General features: G+C 49.2%; 5 protein-coding genes across 5 annotated transcripts; 2 read left to right on the plus strand and 3 right to left on the minus strand.

The window, feature by feature from the left end:
- Positions 1-252: 252 nt before the first annotated feature.
- Positions 253-3,286, plus strand: C7974DRAFT_428899 (uncharacterized protein; the record flags this gene model as incomplete). The annotated part of the gene is made up of 2 exons (XM_046144619.1): positions 253-447; positions 505-3,286. Coding segments are annotated over exons 1-2 (2,880 nt in total), but the record flags the coding sequence as incomplete, so codon positions are not given.
- A 981-nt stretch (positions 3,287-4,267) lies between these two features.
- Positions 4,268-6,631, plus strand: C7974DRAFT_444959 (uncharacterized protein; the record flags this gene model as incomplete). Its single annotated transcript, XM_046145534.1, has 3 exons — positions 4,268-4,318; positions 4,475-4,905; positions 5,869-6,631. The coding sequence occupies 3 exons, from the start codon at positions 4,268-4,270 to the stop codon at positions 6,629-6,631; spliced, it is 1,245 nt and encodes a 414-aa protein (XP_045991247.1).
- Positions 6,632-8,029: 1,398 nt separating this feature from the next.
- On the minus strand, positions 8,030-9,313 carry C7974DRAFT_322549 (uncharacterized protein; the record flags this gene model as incomplete). The annotated part of the gene is made up of 1 exon (XM_046138864.1): positions 8,030-9,313. A coding segment is annotated over one exon (1,284 nt), but the record flags the coding sequence as incomplete, so codon positions are not given.
- Positions 9,314-9,443: 130 nt separating this feature from the next.
- On the minus strand, positions 9,444-12,008 carry C7974DRAFT_405472 (heterokaryon incompatibility protein-domain-containing protein). Its single transcript, XM_046143047.1, has one exon. It carries the CDS (start codon positions 11,932-11,934, stop codon positions 9,826-9,828), a length of 2,109 nt encoding a protein of 702 aa, XP_045991249.1. The 5' UTR covers positions 11,935-12,008; the 3' UTR covers positions 9,444-9,825.
- A 1,421-nt stretch (positions 12,009-13,429) lies between these two features.
- Positions 13,430-14,048, minus strand: C7974DRAFT_405474 (uncharacterized protein). Its single transcript, XM_046143048.1, has one exon. It carries the CDS (start codon positions 14,037-14,039, stop codon positions 13,566-13,568), a length of 474 nt encoding a protein of 157 aa, XP_045991250.1. The 5' UTR covers positions 14,040-14,048; the 3' UTR covers positions 13,430-13,565.
- Between the last annotated feature and the right edge of the window lie 1,652 nt (positions 14,049-15,700).

Consider the following 15,700-nt stretch of genomic DNA (forward strand, 5'->3'; position numbering starts at 1 on the left):
CTTCCACGTCAACCTCTCCATATCCCATGGACTTGAGTGGATGACTTGGTACAGTACAACGAATCTTTGAGCTCAAAATCTATGATATCCCCCTAACGCAAGAAAGAGCGTTGTTAGTATACATGTCGCATCTAGAGTCGCAGTTGATCCTACATGGCAGGGAACCGACAGGTTGGAGTACCCGCACGGATCTCTTTTACCCTATTTTGTACTAGTCCCGGATGGACTTCATGACTACCCCTGCAGTTACCCCTTTAGGCTATCTTGACTCCGCAACCTCCGCTTCCGCGTTGAACCTCCAATTTCTTGCAACTACTGCAACTGCGGGCGTGGTACTAAGCCTAGCCCATGTCTCGTACGTGGAAAGTTTACACAGGAAATCCTGTCAATCCCAGCTACTGCACGTTGCAGTCGAGCCTTCCGGATCCCCCTTCTACTATTGCTAAGGCAGGTGCCCAGGCAATTATACCAATATAGTCAAGTTTACTAACTGCTTGCTTCTAGTTAGAAGCGAGAGAAACGCCGGACATCATCTCCTACCTGCCACTATATGGCTACCTGTTTTGCACGGTTTGCAGGAGCGCCATTCCCCGCAAGGTACTCCTCAATCATCTCCAGCGACATCACGGTATCAGCAGCGGCCTATCCACAACTATACTCCGCCAATACGAACATGTTCCCGTAGCGCAGGAAGACTTGGACATTGTTCCACTTCCCAATGACAGCCGTGTCTTGCCGTTCCTAGCGGCTCCTGTCCAGGGTTTCAGCTGCCCACATTGCATCTGGCTCACGGTAAATTGGGGCGAGTTTCGAAAGCATCTAAGTAAAACTCATAGTCAGAGGCACACAATAGTTAACAGGAGGGACGTGTCATGCTTCCTGCAACAATGGGTCGCGCACAGAAAGACAGGGCAATACTGGCGCGTGAACCACACTAGGACGGACAGCGTTGAGTCTGTAGAAGCAGATTGCGAGGAAGAGCAAGCAGATAAGGAAAGGCTAACGCAGCTGGAAGAAGCTTGTCGCGACCCAGATATGGCGGAGCTTCTCCGTATGGAAGATGAAGAGGAACACCGGCTTGCCAATGAAGCAAATGCGAACGCATGTCTCCCAGACAAGTTAGAGCACGACGAGAACACGCGCTGGCTTCGTGAGTGCGGGTGGCCACGCTGGTTCGCACGCAAGCCGCTCCATGTAATTGTCGCTACATCGCAGCTTCCCTCGAAGAAGCATGAAGCTCTCTACTTAGGACCATGGAACGGCTCTCAATGGAGCAGCTGCTCAGCTACAGAGACGAAGCTCTTGGTGCTCGTTGAGCTTGTGGGTCGCGTGCTAGACAGGTGCGAGGAGACCCTGTCATCTACACCGCGGGTTCTTCGCTGTTGGCTACGTAGCTGGGGTCCACATTATTGCCCTATCCCATTTGAGCAACCAAAGCGACAGACTACGCAGAAAAAGTACCGCTCCTACTGCTATCGGTTCCTTTGCTATGTTTTCCGAGCGAGGCAGGTTTGCTTTGCGCAGGGTTACGACACGAACGACATCTACGGTCTGACACTTACCGCATTCCAGGCAGAAATAACGGATACTATCTGGGCGGGGCTGGACAATCTGTTGCCGAGTGAGGCGGAGAGAGTCCTGTCAAGTCCTTCGTCGCCACCGCCTCCTCCATCCTCTTCCATCCTCGAAACTATCTTCCAGCTGCTCGTTCTCTTCTGGACAGACACTTCGATAGACGGCGATGCAGGTGCTAAAGCACTCATTCATTTCTCCGGTGTGCTTGGGATCCACCCGTATAAGCTGACTCTCCGCACCCCGTATGATTACACTCCATATCTTTCAGCCTTAATCTGGGTAGGAAGATTAGTGATCCTCGAGTATGCGCTGCCGTCGCGAGCTTACAGTTCGTGGAACCCTCTTCTCCAGGCACGCACTGCGCATCCAGATCAAGGGTCGAGGCTTCTCAGAGAGATTCGGCCAAGGTATCTCCAATGTGGTACCTTCGCGCCCCTCGGGTATTTCATTGAGCGCCTCCAACATGGCAGAGCTGTAGCAAAGCGGGAAGGTGGCAGAACAAACATCTCCTGGTCACCTGATGGCCAGATGCTCGAGGTGAACGGATCTCAGATCACTCTGACACAGCTGCGCTCTACAGTGCACTCTCTTCTGGATGCGATCAATCGGGAAGCTCGCGATCTAATGTTTCAGTGGTGGCCTGATGTCAATTTGCGTGAGATCAAGGACAAGCTAACAAGCTATCGAGCGGGCTATTCATTTCTAGCGGAGCCTGAGAATAATCTGCAAATGAGCTTCAAGCATCTTTACCGCCGAGCGTTCTTTCTTCAAGAAGGGAGGCTAGCACTGCAGGGCGCTGGACGCCAGCAAGCGATGGCGTATCTCCAGAGACGTGACGATTTTATTCGACTGATCTTTGCAGGTATCCACATGACGAGCGGCATGCCCGCTAGAGGGGAAGAGCTCCGCATCATACGCTGGGCGAATACCGTCGCTGTACAACGCAACATTATAATACACAAGGGACACATCATGCTAGTTTTCACTTACAACAAAGTGTCCACAACAGCAAACCACTCGTTCTACATTATTCGGGTGCCTTGTCCTATAGTAGAGCGAGCTTTGTTCCTATATCTTGCCTATATACGGCCTTTTACCGACTTCCTCCTCCGACAACTGAAACTCATTGATGCGCGAACAAAGACGAATCTGCATCTCTTCACCCTAAGCAATCATCCCACCGGTTGCTTCAGCGCAGTAGACTGCTCGAAGAGCCTAGAGCTGGCTACGCCAGACTGCCCCATTCGACTTCAGCTGTGTATCTATCGCCACATCGCGGTCGCCATTAGCAAGAAGCATATCCTGACACTGCTGGAGCCGTTCGACCCGAACATTCCAAAGGACCAGAATGGCTTTCTTCACCTATTAGCCTTCCAGACGGGTCACACTCCATCGATTCATGCAAGCGCTTACGCTCTCGAGAGAGGCTATCCGGCTAGATTGCAGCCAGAGCTCATCGAACGCTATTTTGAAAACAGCCTGATTTGGCATCGGTTCCTGGAGATCGACGAGGACAGACCTATAGACAGAGAAGCAAATCCGGGCCCGTTAGACCCACAGATAAAGGAATTGATGACGCCAACGATGAAGCCGGCAAATCAAGCGGTGGACGTGGGTGTGTCAGAAGAGGAATCCTTCGCGCTGCATAGCGGAGACGAAAAGGTAGCAGAGGCAAAAGGGCATGATAGGAGATTGTTGACACGAAGCAAGCGTAGGCTGAGCAGCGATCTTTGTAACGTCCTTCAGAACCAAAGCGTATCAAATTCAGCTAGACTAAAGAGCGGGGGAGTCAGCATCAGCTGTACAAGCACTGGTGTCAGATACACAAAGAGAAGAAAGGGTTAGAGTCATGGGAATAGAAGGAAAGAAACGTGTGCTACGCAAGCAAAGCGTTTAGTAATCTTATATAGCTACGTAGCCAGATTGCAAAAAGAAATGACCTACCCACAGCGTCTGTTGCTAAGCAAAATGTATACAACGTTAGCTACCAATCTGCTAAGCTTAATATCTAAACGCTATAGGAACATAGACTGGTCTCTCTAGACTACGTCACGTTTGTTGCCAGCAAGAACGTCATTATTTGTACACCTTGTTACACCGCAGTACCTGTAACACCCACTTGCGGACTTGCCACTATGAACCCGCCAAAGTGCGTCGAGCTACGATAGCACGATTTGACGACGTGCCTGCTGCGAAGTCCTTCAATGATCCAGTGCCCCGACCGGATGGATCTACGCCGCTCTCTTACCTTGGCCCACCTCTGACTGGATTTTGTTGCCCGCACTGTCCGGAGGGGAAGAGTATTAATTGGGATCAGATACGACAGCATACAAAGAAACACCACAACATTAGCGCGCCTGAGTGCCTTCAAGATCAATCGCGATACAAGTGTTATCTACAGAGCTGGACGAAGTACTCGCCCAAATACTGGGTGGTGAGCCAAGACGACAGCTCTCACCAGCATCAGAGCGACGAAAGATCACTTGAGACAAGCAATAGCGAGTGCTTGACACGTGTAGAGGATGAAGAGAAAGAAGAAGAAGAACGCTTAGATGATGAGCTAAACGGCGTGGTTCTCGACGGAGAGCTAGAACACGACGAGAACACTGAGTGGCTGCGAGGCTGCGAGTGGCCAGCGTGGTTTGCTCACAAGCCTATCCATATCATTGTTGCAGCTGCAGCACTGCCTCCCATGGCAACATCAGATGATCTCAGACTAGGCCTTTGGAACGGATTCGAATGTGTAAGCCCAGCACAGACGGAGAGAACGATCTGGAAGATTGTAGAAGCCAGCAGAATCGTTTTCCAACGATGCGAAGCAACACTAAAGCAGACGCCACGGGTTTTGCGTTGCTGGCTGCGGAGCTGGACGCCTTCTTTTCTTCCTTACCCTTTTGAGCTGCCACAACGCGAAAACACCCGACGAAGATACTATAGAATCCACGAGCGATTCTTATGCTACATTTTCCGCGTCTTAGCACTGTCGCGCAACATAAAAGAGCCTACAAACGACATATCTGGGCTGCAGCTAACCACGGCTCAGCTGGCCATGATGAACCATATCTGGGACCACGTCACTGCTGTCAGCCAGCAGGCAGACCTCAGGATTCTGCTCCAGTCATCTCTGGCCGCCCTGAACGAAAATCTCTTTCAACTTCTTGTCATGTTCTGGACAGACTTGTCGCACGACGGAAACATGAGCCGTAGCGCTATCATGAACTTCTCTGGTGTCTTGGGAATACATCCCACAGAGCTATGTTTCCGCAAGCCCTACGACTATACTCCTTTTATATCAGCACTGCTGTGGGTAGGTCGCCTGATTATACTCGAGTATGCCCTACCACTTGCACCATACAACTATCTTAAGAATCCTTGGCCCGAGCGTACAGCCTACCCCGACCAAGCACAGCGACTGCGTGAGCATATCCGACCCAAGTGTCTTCAGCGAGGTAGTCTTGCACCAGCTGGTTACCTTATCGAGCGACTACAGCACGGAAGAGCAATCGCGAGGCGCGAGGGTCCTAGAACAAACATCTCCTGGTCTTTAGATGGCTTGACACTCCATATTGCGGAAACACAGATTCATATGCGACAATTTCGTGAGACAATTCACACTGTTGTAGTAGGTTTACAAAGCCGTGCACAGGAGCTCCTCTTCGGATGGTGGCCAGACGTTCAACTCGACATTCTACAAGATAATCTTGCGACCCATCGCCCTGGATTCTCGTTTCTGGCGCACCCAGCCAACAAACTCCAGGGAGCTTTCCGCGCTGTGAGCAAATTAGCGTTCTCAGAACAAGGCGGCTTCTCGTCAGAGACAAGTAGAGGGAGAGCAAAGCAGAGGCGGTACTTGAACGAAAGCGACAGCTTTGTTCGTCTGCTTTATGCAGCAATGCACCTAACAAGCGGCATGCCAGCACGTGGTGAGGAGCTCAGAGTCCTACGGTGGGCTGACACGATCTCCGTGCGACGAAACATCTTTATCTACAAAGGAAAAGTGATACTTGTCTTCGCATACAACAAGGCAAACACCAACACCAACAACTCGTTTTATATCGTACGCTCCCCCTGTCCTATGGTACAAAGAGTTCTTTACCTTTACCTTGTGTACATCCGCCCATTCCGCAGTCTTATTAGTCGAAAGTCAGGGGCGCAATCTACAGGCTCAACGAACCCTCACTTGTTTAGTACTCATGACAGTGCAACGGCCTGCTTTTCTTCAAGTAAAGCCCACTCGAGTCTGAAAAGGTCAACAGCCAAATGCCCTACTCCGACAACTACCAGTCTGTACAGACAAACTGCGACTAGCATTGCAAAGAAGCATCTCCCCGCGCTTGTTACTGCATTCGACCCCAATACGCCTAAGGATTACAATGGATTCCTTCAACTCCTAGCTTTCCAAACAGGTCATAGACCAGTTACACATGCCAATGCATATGCGCTAGAGCATGGATTTCCTACCAAATTGCAGCCTGATCTGATTGATCGCTACCTGGTAAACAGCCATATGTGGCATGAATTCACGTTGACCCGAGAGGAAGACGCTCTAGACTATAGCTTAGCAACCGTGCACAAAACCTCAAGCAGTACGACACAAGTTGGTTACTACCCGGACGCTATTTCTGAGGGAACACCAGAGTGTGCTACACCCGGAATAAGCGATACAGAGCCCCCAGACGAGGCTCTGCATACACAGACACCTGAGCAGAGGCAACAAAGAGGGAAAAAGCGACGCAGAGAGACTGAGAGTTGCAGCCCTCTTACGAGAAAAATTCTCGATATGCAAAAGCAACTGAACGATCTTGTTCAAGAGCGCGCCATGTCAAAAAAGAGGCGAGCAACAGGTCGAAATACTGGTCAGAGTAATGTAGAATCAGATCCTGCGTCAGAGCTGGATACAAGCGAGTGGGAGGAGGAAAGGACGCTCAGGGCAAGGACTAGGATTCCGAAGGATGGAAGCAAGAAGGACTCTAGTTCAAAAGTACAAAGTAGTCGAACCTCAAGTACTATAAAGCGGAGGAGGGGACGGGTATCTAGTAAGAGGTTACTATCGTAAATTCAACTCTTCCGTACCTTCCACAGCGACGCGAAAAGTTTCGTTTACAACTTCTGCGAAACGTAGTGCTGTTAGGGTAAGTAGAGTTAGGGTTTCTGCGCAATGGAGCATGTGTGGGACAGCCGAGCAGCAACACTCTAACTAGCAGACAACGTAAGCAACAGCAAAAGCAACACTGCAGACTTGCACGCATGGCCCCGGAAGCTTACACTTAGCAACTGCAACGCTGTATTCTGCTTTCTTAAAGACTTTGGCGTTGTGGTTTGCAAGCAGCACTGTACAGCAGTCGTGAGTCTAGATGCGCATCTTCGCAAGTATCATGCTGCTCCCGCTACGCTACGGCGACAGATTGTTGAGCGCTTCAGTCAGTTTGAGACTATCGCTCCTACTCAGGTATGGCGACACGGAGCAGCCCCTATTCCAAAACCAAACCCTTTCGGGAAATTACAGTCGCCGCTCTACCAAATCATATTCACCAATTAATGTTGTTTAGTCTTCAGTACTAATTAGTCTCTTGTACATTCTTGTCGCACGGTTAGGTGCGGTATTGCAGGTATGGGATGTTAAGAAAATTTTTGTTCGCTGTTGAACAGTTCTGGCATCATAGCGCAGCTTATTCGTAGGCCCTCGCACGGCACGCTTTGAAATAGAGTTCAGATTCACGAGAGCGTTTGGCCTGCGACAGTAAGCGATAACAGGTGGCTTAGCTTAGCGAGGGTAAGCTGCTGATCGCCGGCATTCGTGCCAGGAGCTTCGCACAAGTTGCCAGCACAGCAAATGCGTGCAGTCAGCATCAACGCTAGGAACAGATCCTATCTTTTCAACGACAGAGTACTGATAGTCAGCAGCGCCCGAACCTCAGAAGCTCGGCTGACTCGTCCTTGACAAGAGAGTACTGGTGGGCAGCTTCACCACCGCCATAATAGTTTAAGGACATAGTCCTCATAGCCATCAGCAGTCGCTGGGTTACAACATGATAGTCCCTGACAGTCGCTACTGACGATCCTCTCTTCCTCGATCTCCAAGCAAGTGATGACGATCATTGCTCTGATCTCATAGGCGCAGAGGTATCACAGCCACGAGGATCGTGGACTCATCTCAAAGCTATACAAACTTCTACGCACGGGATCGCCCGGCTACCGTTTCCTTCAAAAGTCATCGAGACATTTGCTAGCGCTCAGCATCTCGCCTTAGTAGATGCTGCAGTAGAAGCGTTTTCTTCTCACCAGTTGAACATTAGTGATGTTTGGCTTTGTTACTACTGAAACCATATTCTTCTTACTGGCTTACCCGCACTAGATTAAGCTGACTTCAGGTTTCCATCGATATGTTGAGAGTGACGGGACGTAGCAGCCATGGAAGTATTGTGCGGCAGACTCCAAAATTAGCCCCGATTCCTCATCCATCCGTCCTCGACGCAATCGCCAAAGTCTGCCTCCTGAACCTTCTCTTCACATCCTTTCTCTCCTCTACTAAGTCCCTGCGTTGCGTCTGAAGTAGCTCAATCTGCTTGTCGATGTCGTTTATTTGGTTTGTGAGGTCCCGATCCACAGTAAGTACTTGAGAGACTATCTCGGCGAGGTCTTCGAACTCTGCATCCTCGGCGGTGCGTTTTCTGCCTCTCACTTCTGGGTCGTCGACGGTATTGGAAGATTTATCCAGTTGCTCTACGTGAGTAGTTGACGGACGTGGAGAATCGGAATTGGTTTGGATGCGCGATGACGAGAGATTGGGTGTAACTTCGGCGGGACAGAGTTGGACATGACTTTTATCGATGACTGGGTTCGCCTCTTCTGATGTAGTTTCGGGCTCAGTTTGCCGCTCGTACCCAACGACGGGTGGTCTGATTGAAGCAGCCCCCATACGTTTAGCAATGTATTCAAGCGCGTTTCGCAAGCGCTCAGGATAAGCCTTCGTTTCTCTGAGCACACAGTCCTTTGCTATCCCGGCCGCAATGAAGTACCACTTTACCATAAGTGTGAGTCGGGCTTTCTCATCTTGGCCGATGCTGTGAGTACCTTTTGGATAGGTTTTGTCAAATGGGTGTAGGATGCGCTGTTTAGCAACGTCTTCAGAGCGGATGGCTGTTTTCGAAGATGCGCGCAGATCTTCGATATAGAATTTGATCTCGTGGAATTTGCGTGACTTTCGCATATACGCATAGATTTCATTGTCTCGCTCTTTATGGTGGCCAATAAGGAGCTTCCTCGGCTGGGCATCGACAAGGAAGCTCTGATTCAAAAATTGAACCTCGTCCGGGTCGGGTAGGTTTTTCAACAAGTAAAGCGCGCCATACGAATCCAAGTAAGTGTGCAGCTTGTCCAGATCAGAATGCTCATCGTTGCTGATGTTGACTAATAGGCTTTCCGCTGGACTTTTCACCGGGGTGATGAGCCGACTAGTTATTCCTGCCCCTATACCAGGATGGCCGCGGTGACCCGAACGTTGATATTCAGCACCCCTAGGTTCTTCGGGTCCCAGTATTTCAACTGTTTTCTCAGCACGCTTCTCCGCATCGATTTTTTTCAGTGCGTTGTAGAGTCGCGGACAATACTTGATATAGTCATAATCCACTTTGTGCTTAATTTTGCCCATGAAGTACCATTGAATGACGACACCAAAGTTGCTCTTTCCCGGCTCAGAAGTGTCGGCGTTGTACTTGAAGGGCGCATTGAGTGGCAATTAAAGAATTAGCTATAGTAGTCACATCTAAGAGCCAAGGGGAAAATCCTCGCGCATCTAGCTCAAGAACATGTTTAACAATCACCTTCTCCTTATTGATGTCCAGCTTCCGCTAGTTGGCTATAGAATCAGCTTATAAAGTTCGTCCAGTGCGTTAGTCGCTTAGTGCAGCTTGAGAAACCCTATAGATAGCTGCAGCGCGTCGCTGAGAGAGTGTTGCGTCTTGTTCAAGAGCCTGGAGCGCAAGCTGTATCTAAGCTTCCTTTAACGCATCTAAATGGTGTTGTTGAGAAGACATTAATGAAGAAAGAGTAGTTTAGTGGGCGCTTGGCAAAAGTAATTCTCTCGCCCGTTGATTCTTTCGCCCGTGGGGTACGTTAGTGATATATATTAAACTAGCCTTATAACATCAGTGTAGAGACTAATATTAAAGTTCTACAGAGCCTTGCTTAGATAATATAAACTAGTTTCCTAGAGAGCATAAGTTTAGTTTTCTTTTCGCCTGTTCAATCTTACTCCATCCAGATGCTGACCTGCGAAGTAGTATAATCGTGGTCAAGATTGCTTTTAGCGCTGCTACACAGGTATGCATCGCCTACAAGGCGATACGACGCAACACCTGCTTTGTAGTTCCAAGTAAGATCGGTCCAAGACCGGGATCGCGTCTCTCGTGGCTCAGAGCTGGGACTATATGGAGAGGACGAGCGGTGACTAGATATCGTGTCGTCGTCAGATTGTAGAAGGGAGTGATTCTCTGTATCAGAACTTGTATCAGAATCTGACTCAGAAGGTTGACTTGAGTCGGTATCGCAAACGCGACGGACAACAAGCGCGTAGTAGTCGTACATGATGGGATTAGGATGCCATGAGCCAATGCCACGTTCCATTGGATGAATAGGGTCACCTCCAGAGACAATGATCAGCTCATCACCCTCCTCAATTGTATCAGGACCCCAACCATACATAGGCTCGCCTGCGGTATATGCTGTCGCCTCATCCCAATCGAACGCTGGATCGCAGGCGCCAAAGAAACTGCGATGACTCGTCATTTTAGCCAAACTATCTGGTAGTAGGGTTTTGCATTCATCTGATGTGGGAGAAACTGCTCTCCCTGACCGCCAGTCTGTCAGTAAGTTCTCGATCCACCCACAGGAGTCGGTAAGCTCAGGTGTGTCCTGGTGAAGGAAGCGATATAGCATGTGAAAGAGCCTTCTTGCTGGGTCTCGGGCGAAACGATCCTTCGGATCGAAAGATGGACCCCGCACGTTGAGAGCTGAACTTAGACAGTCTTCCAAGTAAGCTGTTGTTGCTGTTTTGCTAGTGACAGCGATTGTGGCAAATCTCGCGCGGCACGGTCTTGGGCCTTTGAAATCGATCACAGGCTGCCAGCCGGCCTGCAATTTGACTTTCTGGTCGCGAATCTCACCAGCAAACGACATGTAGATGATGTGCTTCGACGAACAATACTCCGAAAGTGCTACTAAAGGCTTGGGCGTCACCCGCCAGTCCGGTAGCCATGATGGCCATCCTGGCTGGTCGGAAGGACCTAGACGCTGTAAAGCAGAAGCTAAGATCCTAACAGTCATGTTGTTCTTCATGCACGCGATTGCAAAATCGAAGTATGTAGCTTGTGTATCGAACGTGTAGTTCACGTCCAAATACACGACACCGTGGCTTCTTGGGACCTCTGCGTCCCCTAACGTGGCAGGCGCAATGTTAGAAGCCAAGGCGTACAAGCCAAAGATGCGGTCTCGATCATCGCTGCAATGGTGTCCCGAGAATCGGTGGACTAAAGAAAGAATATCGAACTTAGAGGACTGCGTATGGAGTTGAGGTTCGTTGTCAGCCTCAATTAGGGCATACGTTGTCCATAGGTCCGCTGTATTTCCAAAAGCTTCGAATCCGAGGGAATAATTGATCTGCTTCATGCGATCCGTACTTCTGATGATACGCATACCAGCAAGGACTCTCGCCATGGACAACTCTGTTTGCCCACACATTAGAACAGCATCCACATTCAGTACACATTCTTGAATAGTCCAGACGCGACGAAACCATGGGAGTTCGAAGACTTGCTGAATGCAGCGCATTTCTTCCACCGATTGAGTCGAGGAGAATCCCGCTCCGCCAGGGTCGGAAGTAGGTCGTGGAACAGTTCTTTTCGGTACCAACGACAAGTTCCCTAGGAGACGCATTCCAATTTCATCATCTCCGCCTCCACGGCCTAACCAGACGAGCACTCTGTTTGCACCTCGATAGATCCTATCCATCAAAGGGATTTGAAGCGCCTTCTCACGTGGGTTAACCTGATCGATACACGCCGCATCTGCCCAAAGCCATCTCTTATCAAGTCGGTATCGCAAACGTCGCAAGGCAAAGTCGAGATTTGGGGTTACAAGCACGTGTGACCCATCTTGGTGGAGAAGGACAGAGTCTAAGCTTGGTTCTCCCCAAGTATATGAAATAGCTTCGTATCTGCCTTGCACATCCTCGAGGTCGACGCAGTGAAAGGAGAATTCTAATGGCGCATCATGATTGAAAGAAGGATTTAAGATCAGAATCCGAATTTGGGACGCTACAAGTGCAGGGTAGACATATTGTACCCGAGACGTTGCAGTCATGGTAAGAGGTATGCCTCTATCACGCAACGTGGATGGCACAGCCAGTGATTTGTGCGACGTGGTGGAATACGTACGCTCGTCAGAAGAAGATGTGCGTGCAGAGCTCGGTTATCGGTTATGCAAGATAAGGTCAGCTACTTGTGCTACCGTGTCTGTGCACCTCGTAAGCCGGGTCAGTGCGTAAGCTACCCCACCAACTTTAGACGTTACTTTAAACCTCTAACAACTTAACGCTATAATACTATTAAAGGAAGCCCTTATAGAGCTAGATAATTTAAGACCTAGAGAATAATTCTTATATTAGGCTCTTACTAAAAAAATATTGCTATTTATACATAGTTTTAACCTACTAGTATTGTAAGAATCGACCACCAAAATCTCGAATCTTACAAACAAGATACTACCTAACTTAAACGACCTCCGACTCCCCTCCGACTCGGTCCCGACTCACCTCTGTTGCCATTTCTTATCTATCCGTAGCCAACCGAGACTTGTAGGTATAAAAGGCAAGCCTGTAGCAGTTCTAGGATAGATAGTTCTTAAGTATTCTTCGTACAAGACCTATAGGAATAAGATTCTCCCTAGTTATCGACTTTCCCAGTGCTCCCATACACCTCGTAGTGGAATCGGAACCGTATCGGAGGGTCTTATTACCTGCGTCGTTACAGGTATATAGAGGATACTTTAGTAGGGGCTTAGCAAAAGTGATTCGCTCGCCCGTTAATCCGCTTGCCCATAGGGTACGTTATATCTATATTATTTAATAAGCTAGAGGTAGCTTAGTTTCCTAAGGTAGTAGATATCTTAAAGGTATTTAAAATATTAAGGTTATACTTTAAGTAAAGCTTATAAGTACTATTTAATTAGTTCTTAGGGATAAATACTATTAGAGAAACTAAAAGGGTCTTATACTAAAGAGTATAGATATAATCTATCTATCTTAAAGGTAAGAGGTAATAATAAGTAGTATAAAGTAGACTATCTAGCTTAAAAGTTAGGTTAAGATCTAATATTATAGATTAATACTTAGGTTAAATATAAACTATAAGAGTTATATTTCTACTTACTATATATATAAGAATTAACTATTAATATCTTAAATCTTATAAATAAGATACTACTTAACTTAAATAACCTTTAACTTAGCTTTAGCTTAATCCTAAGTTAAGTCTTAGACATATCTATAGCTATCTAGAACTAACACCTCTCTAACTTAGTCTTAACTTACCCCTATTAATATTTCTTATCTATCTATAGCTAACTAAGACTTATAGGTATAAAAGGTAGGCTTATAGTAGTCTTAGGATAGATAGTTTTTAAGTATTCTTTATATAAGACTTATAGGAATAAGATTCTCCCTAGTTATTAACTTTCCTAGTGCTCCTATACACCTTATAGTAGAATTAGAACTATATTGGAGGGTCTTATTACCTACGTCGTTATAGCTATAGTAGTTATAGTAATAGATTATAAGTAGGTAGAAGAGTGTGTTAATAGCAGTAGAGAGGGCACGCAGCTAGGGAAGGAAGGCGCGGTAGTAGCGGTCATGGCGGGGTGTTGAGAGTCGACGAGAGTCAAGGCAGACCCGTCGCCGGCTTCTTGCAGGCCGTCGAGAGGAGGCGCTGCAGGCTTCAGGCCGGGGACCAAGCCCTCTCCGACATGTGTAAGCACAAGGTGTCTAGAGCGAGGAGGTCGATGTTGCGCAGAAGGGTGAAGAGGCTGCTCTTCCAGTTGCCCTCAAGCGCACACTCGCGCGCATTGAGCAGCGAGTCGGCACAGTAAGTGGCCGCCAGCTCTGCGAGGCGTGCTTGCATCTCCGGCGGTGTCTGGGCGTGTGTGTCTGGCTGTGCTAGCTCGGCCCATGACTGAAGCCCCAAGACACGGCGCGCCTCGCCGTCAATGGCAGGTGGGAGCTGGCCGAGGGCGTCGACCAGGGCGTTGGCGTAGCGCATGTTGCCGCGGCGGTACGACTGCGGTGTGGGTTTCTTGCTGGGGCTGGGCGTGCGCGAGGAGTGGGAGCGCGCACGGGCAGAGCGTCTGGCGGCGCAGCGGCTGCCGTTGTCGAGGCTGGGGGCTGCACTGCGCGGGGTGGGCGGTGCTGACATTGTCTCGATTGCGTGCGGTGTTGATGTTGTCCTTTTTGCGTGCGGTGTTGGTGTAGTGTCACGTGCTTGGTGGCTCGTGCTTATGGGTTACTCGACGGAGCCCCACGTAGTTAGCTAGTCTTCAGACTTATACATATATTCATGAGATCACAGATCCTCACATGTAGGCTCTAGCGGCTCAGGGCTCGCGTCGCAGCTGTACAGCCATTGCAGTAAGCGTAGTAGAATGTCTGGCTGACCACGTGACGGTTAATGAGGGCTTCGGCACGTAATGCACATCATGGTGCTCGTTGTCTATAGACTTGTTGCTCAGCATTCACGCCGCTACATAGCAGTGCATTGTTGGTGGAGATAGAATCCATCAACGATGAGCGAGCGGTATGGACTGAATTCTCGTGTCTCTGTCATCGCACTGGTTGCGCGCCAACTGTGACCATGCCCATCTCTTCATCGATTCTGTCGTGTTCCACGACATCACGCCTATGTCAGTACTCTAACATCCGTCTGTGAAGCCAATACTGTACTAGTGACGCTGTTTCTGTCGACCAGCACGATGCTACGATCGAACATCGCCAGCTGCGACCTGCGAGTGTGCAAGCGAATCTCTGTCGCTAAGATTGCACAACAGCTACTACGTCCTTACGTGCTACCTGTATGCGACGCAAAGATAGAACTCGCGGCGAATATGTAGATGACGGGTCTCGCAGGCTAGCGGTATGGCATTAATTATAGAATTAGTAGGTGCAAGATGTTTCGCACATAGATCCAGTTAGTGATTACATGAGAGGAGGGTACAGGAGATAAGCGTTACACATAGTTCTGCAGAACCCAGGCTAGCAACAAAAGAAAGGAACTTATGAAGATGTGATACGCATTAAGCTAAGACCTACTCCGCAAGCACATATTCAACCAACAAAACGCATTTAGTAACGCTTTGAACAACCTCTCTATTCCCAAGCTTGATCATCCATTGATCACCAAACAAAACAGCATTGCCTCTCTCAGAAGCATAATGGTGCAGCGGGTTTACGTCTTGCAAATCGCCGCCCAGCTTTTGTGCCTGGCCATCACTGGGTTTTGTCCCACTACCGCTGGATCGAATGCTGATACTAACTTTTTCAGAGCTCAGATCCTGATCCACTAGTAAATGTAACTTGACCACATACAACCTCTTACCGATTGTGAAGAAGGGTAATCTTGGCCGCACGTCGCCAAGCTGTAGCTTCACCACACCATCATCAGCGGAGCCCGCCCGAGGCCCCGCGCCAGCGCTAGCAGCAGCGTTGCCAGCCAATGCCTTCGCCCACTCTCCCGCCCACTCGTTCTTCAAATCCAGGGTGGCGGCGAACCCAATCACCGACGCATAATCCTCCACTCTCTTCACATACGCTTTGACAGCCGCATCCGCAGCGGTCTGCAGCTGCGTGCCTCCATCAAGCGATGTGTATTGCAGCTGCATCACCACATCGGAAATGGAGTCGTAATTGAACTGGCGCACCGTTTTGGGCAGGTCAAGCCGCCACTTTGAGATTGCGCCCGCTCCTTCAAAGGGCAAGTAGCGCTGGGTTCCGCTGGGGAAGTCGAGTGTGAAGACCCCTGCATCTGCGGACGCGGAGCAGACGGCAATGGCTGACACGGGCGGGGTGGCGAGTGCAAAGCGC

The sequence above is a fragment of the Boeremia exigua genome (assembly GCF_020726555.1).
Source record: "Boeremia exigua strain MPI-SDFR-AT-0100 chromosome Unknown C7974scaffold_15, whole genome shotgun sequence".
Taxonomy (NCBI): domain Eukaryota; kingdom Fungi; phylum Ascomycota; class Dothideomycetes; order Pleosporales; family Didymellaceae; genus Boeremia; species Boeremia exigua.

Bases quoted from the DNA above. Each gene is read 5' to 3' on its own strand.
- C7974DRAFT_405472 (XM_046143047.1), bottom strand. From the start codon at position 11,934: ATGACTGCAACGTCTCGGGTACAATATGTCTACCCTGCACTTGTAGCG.
- C7974DRAFT_405474 (XM_046143048.1), bottom strand. From the start codon at position 14,039: ATGTCAGCACCGCCCACCCCGCGCAGTGCAGCCCCCAGCCTCGACAAC.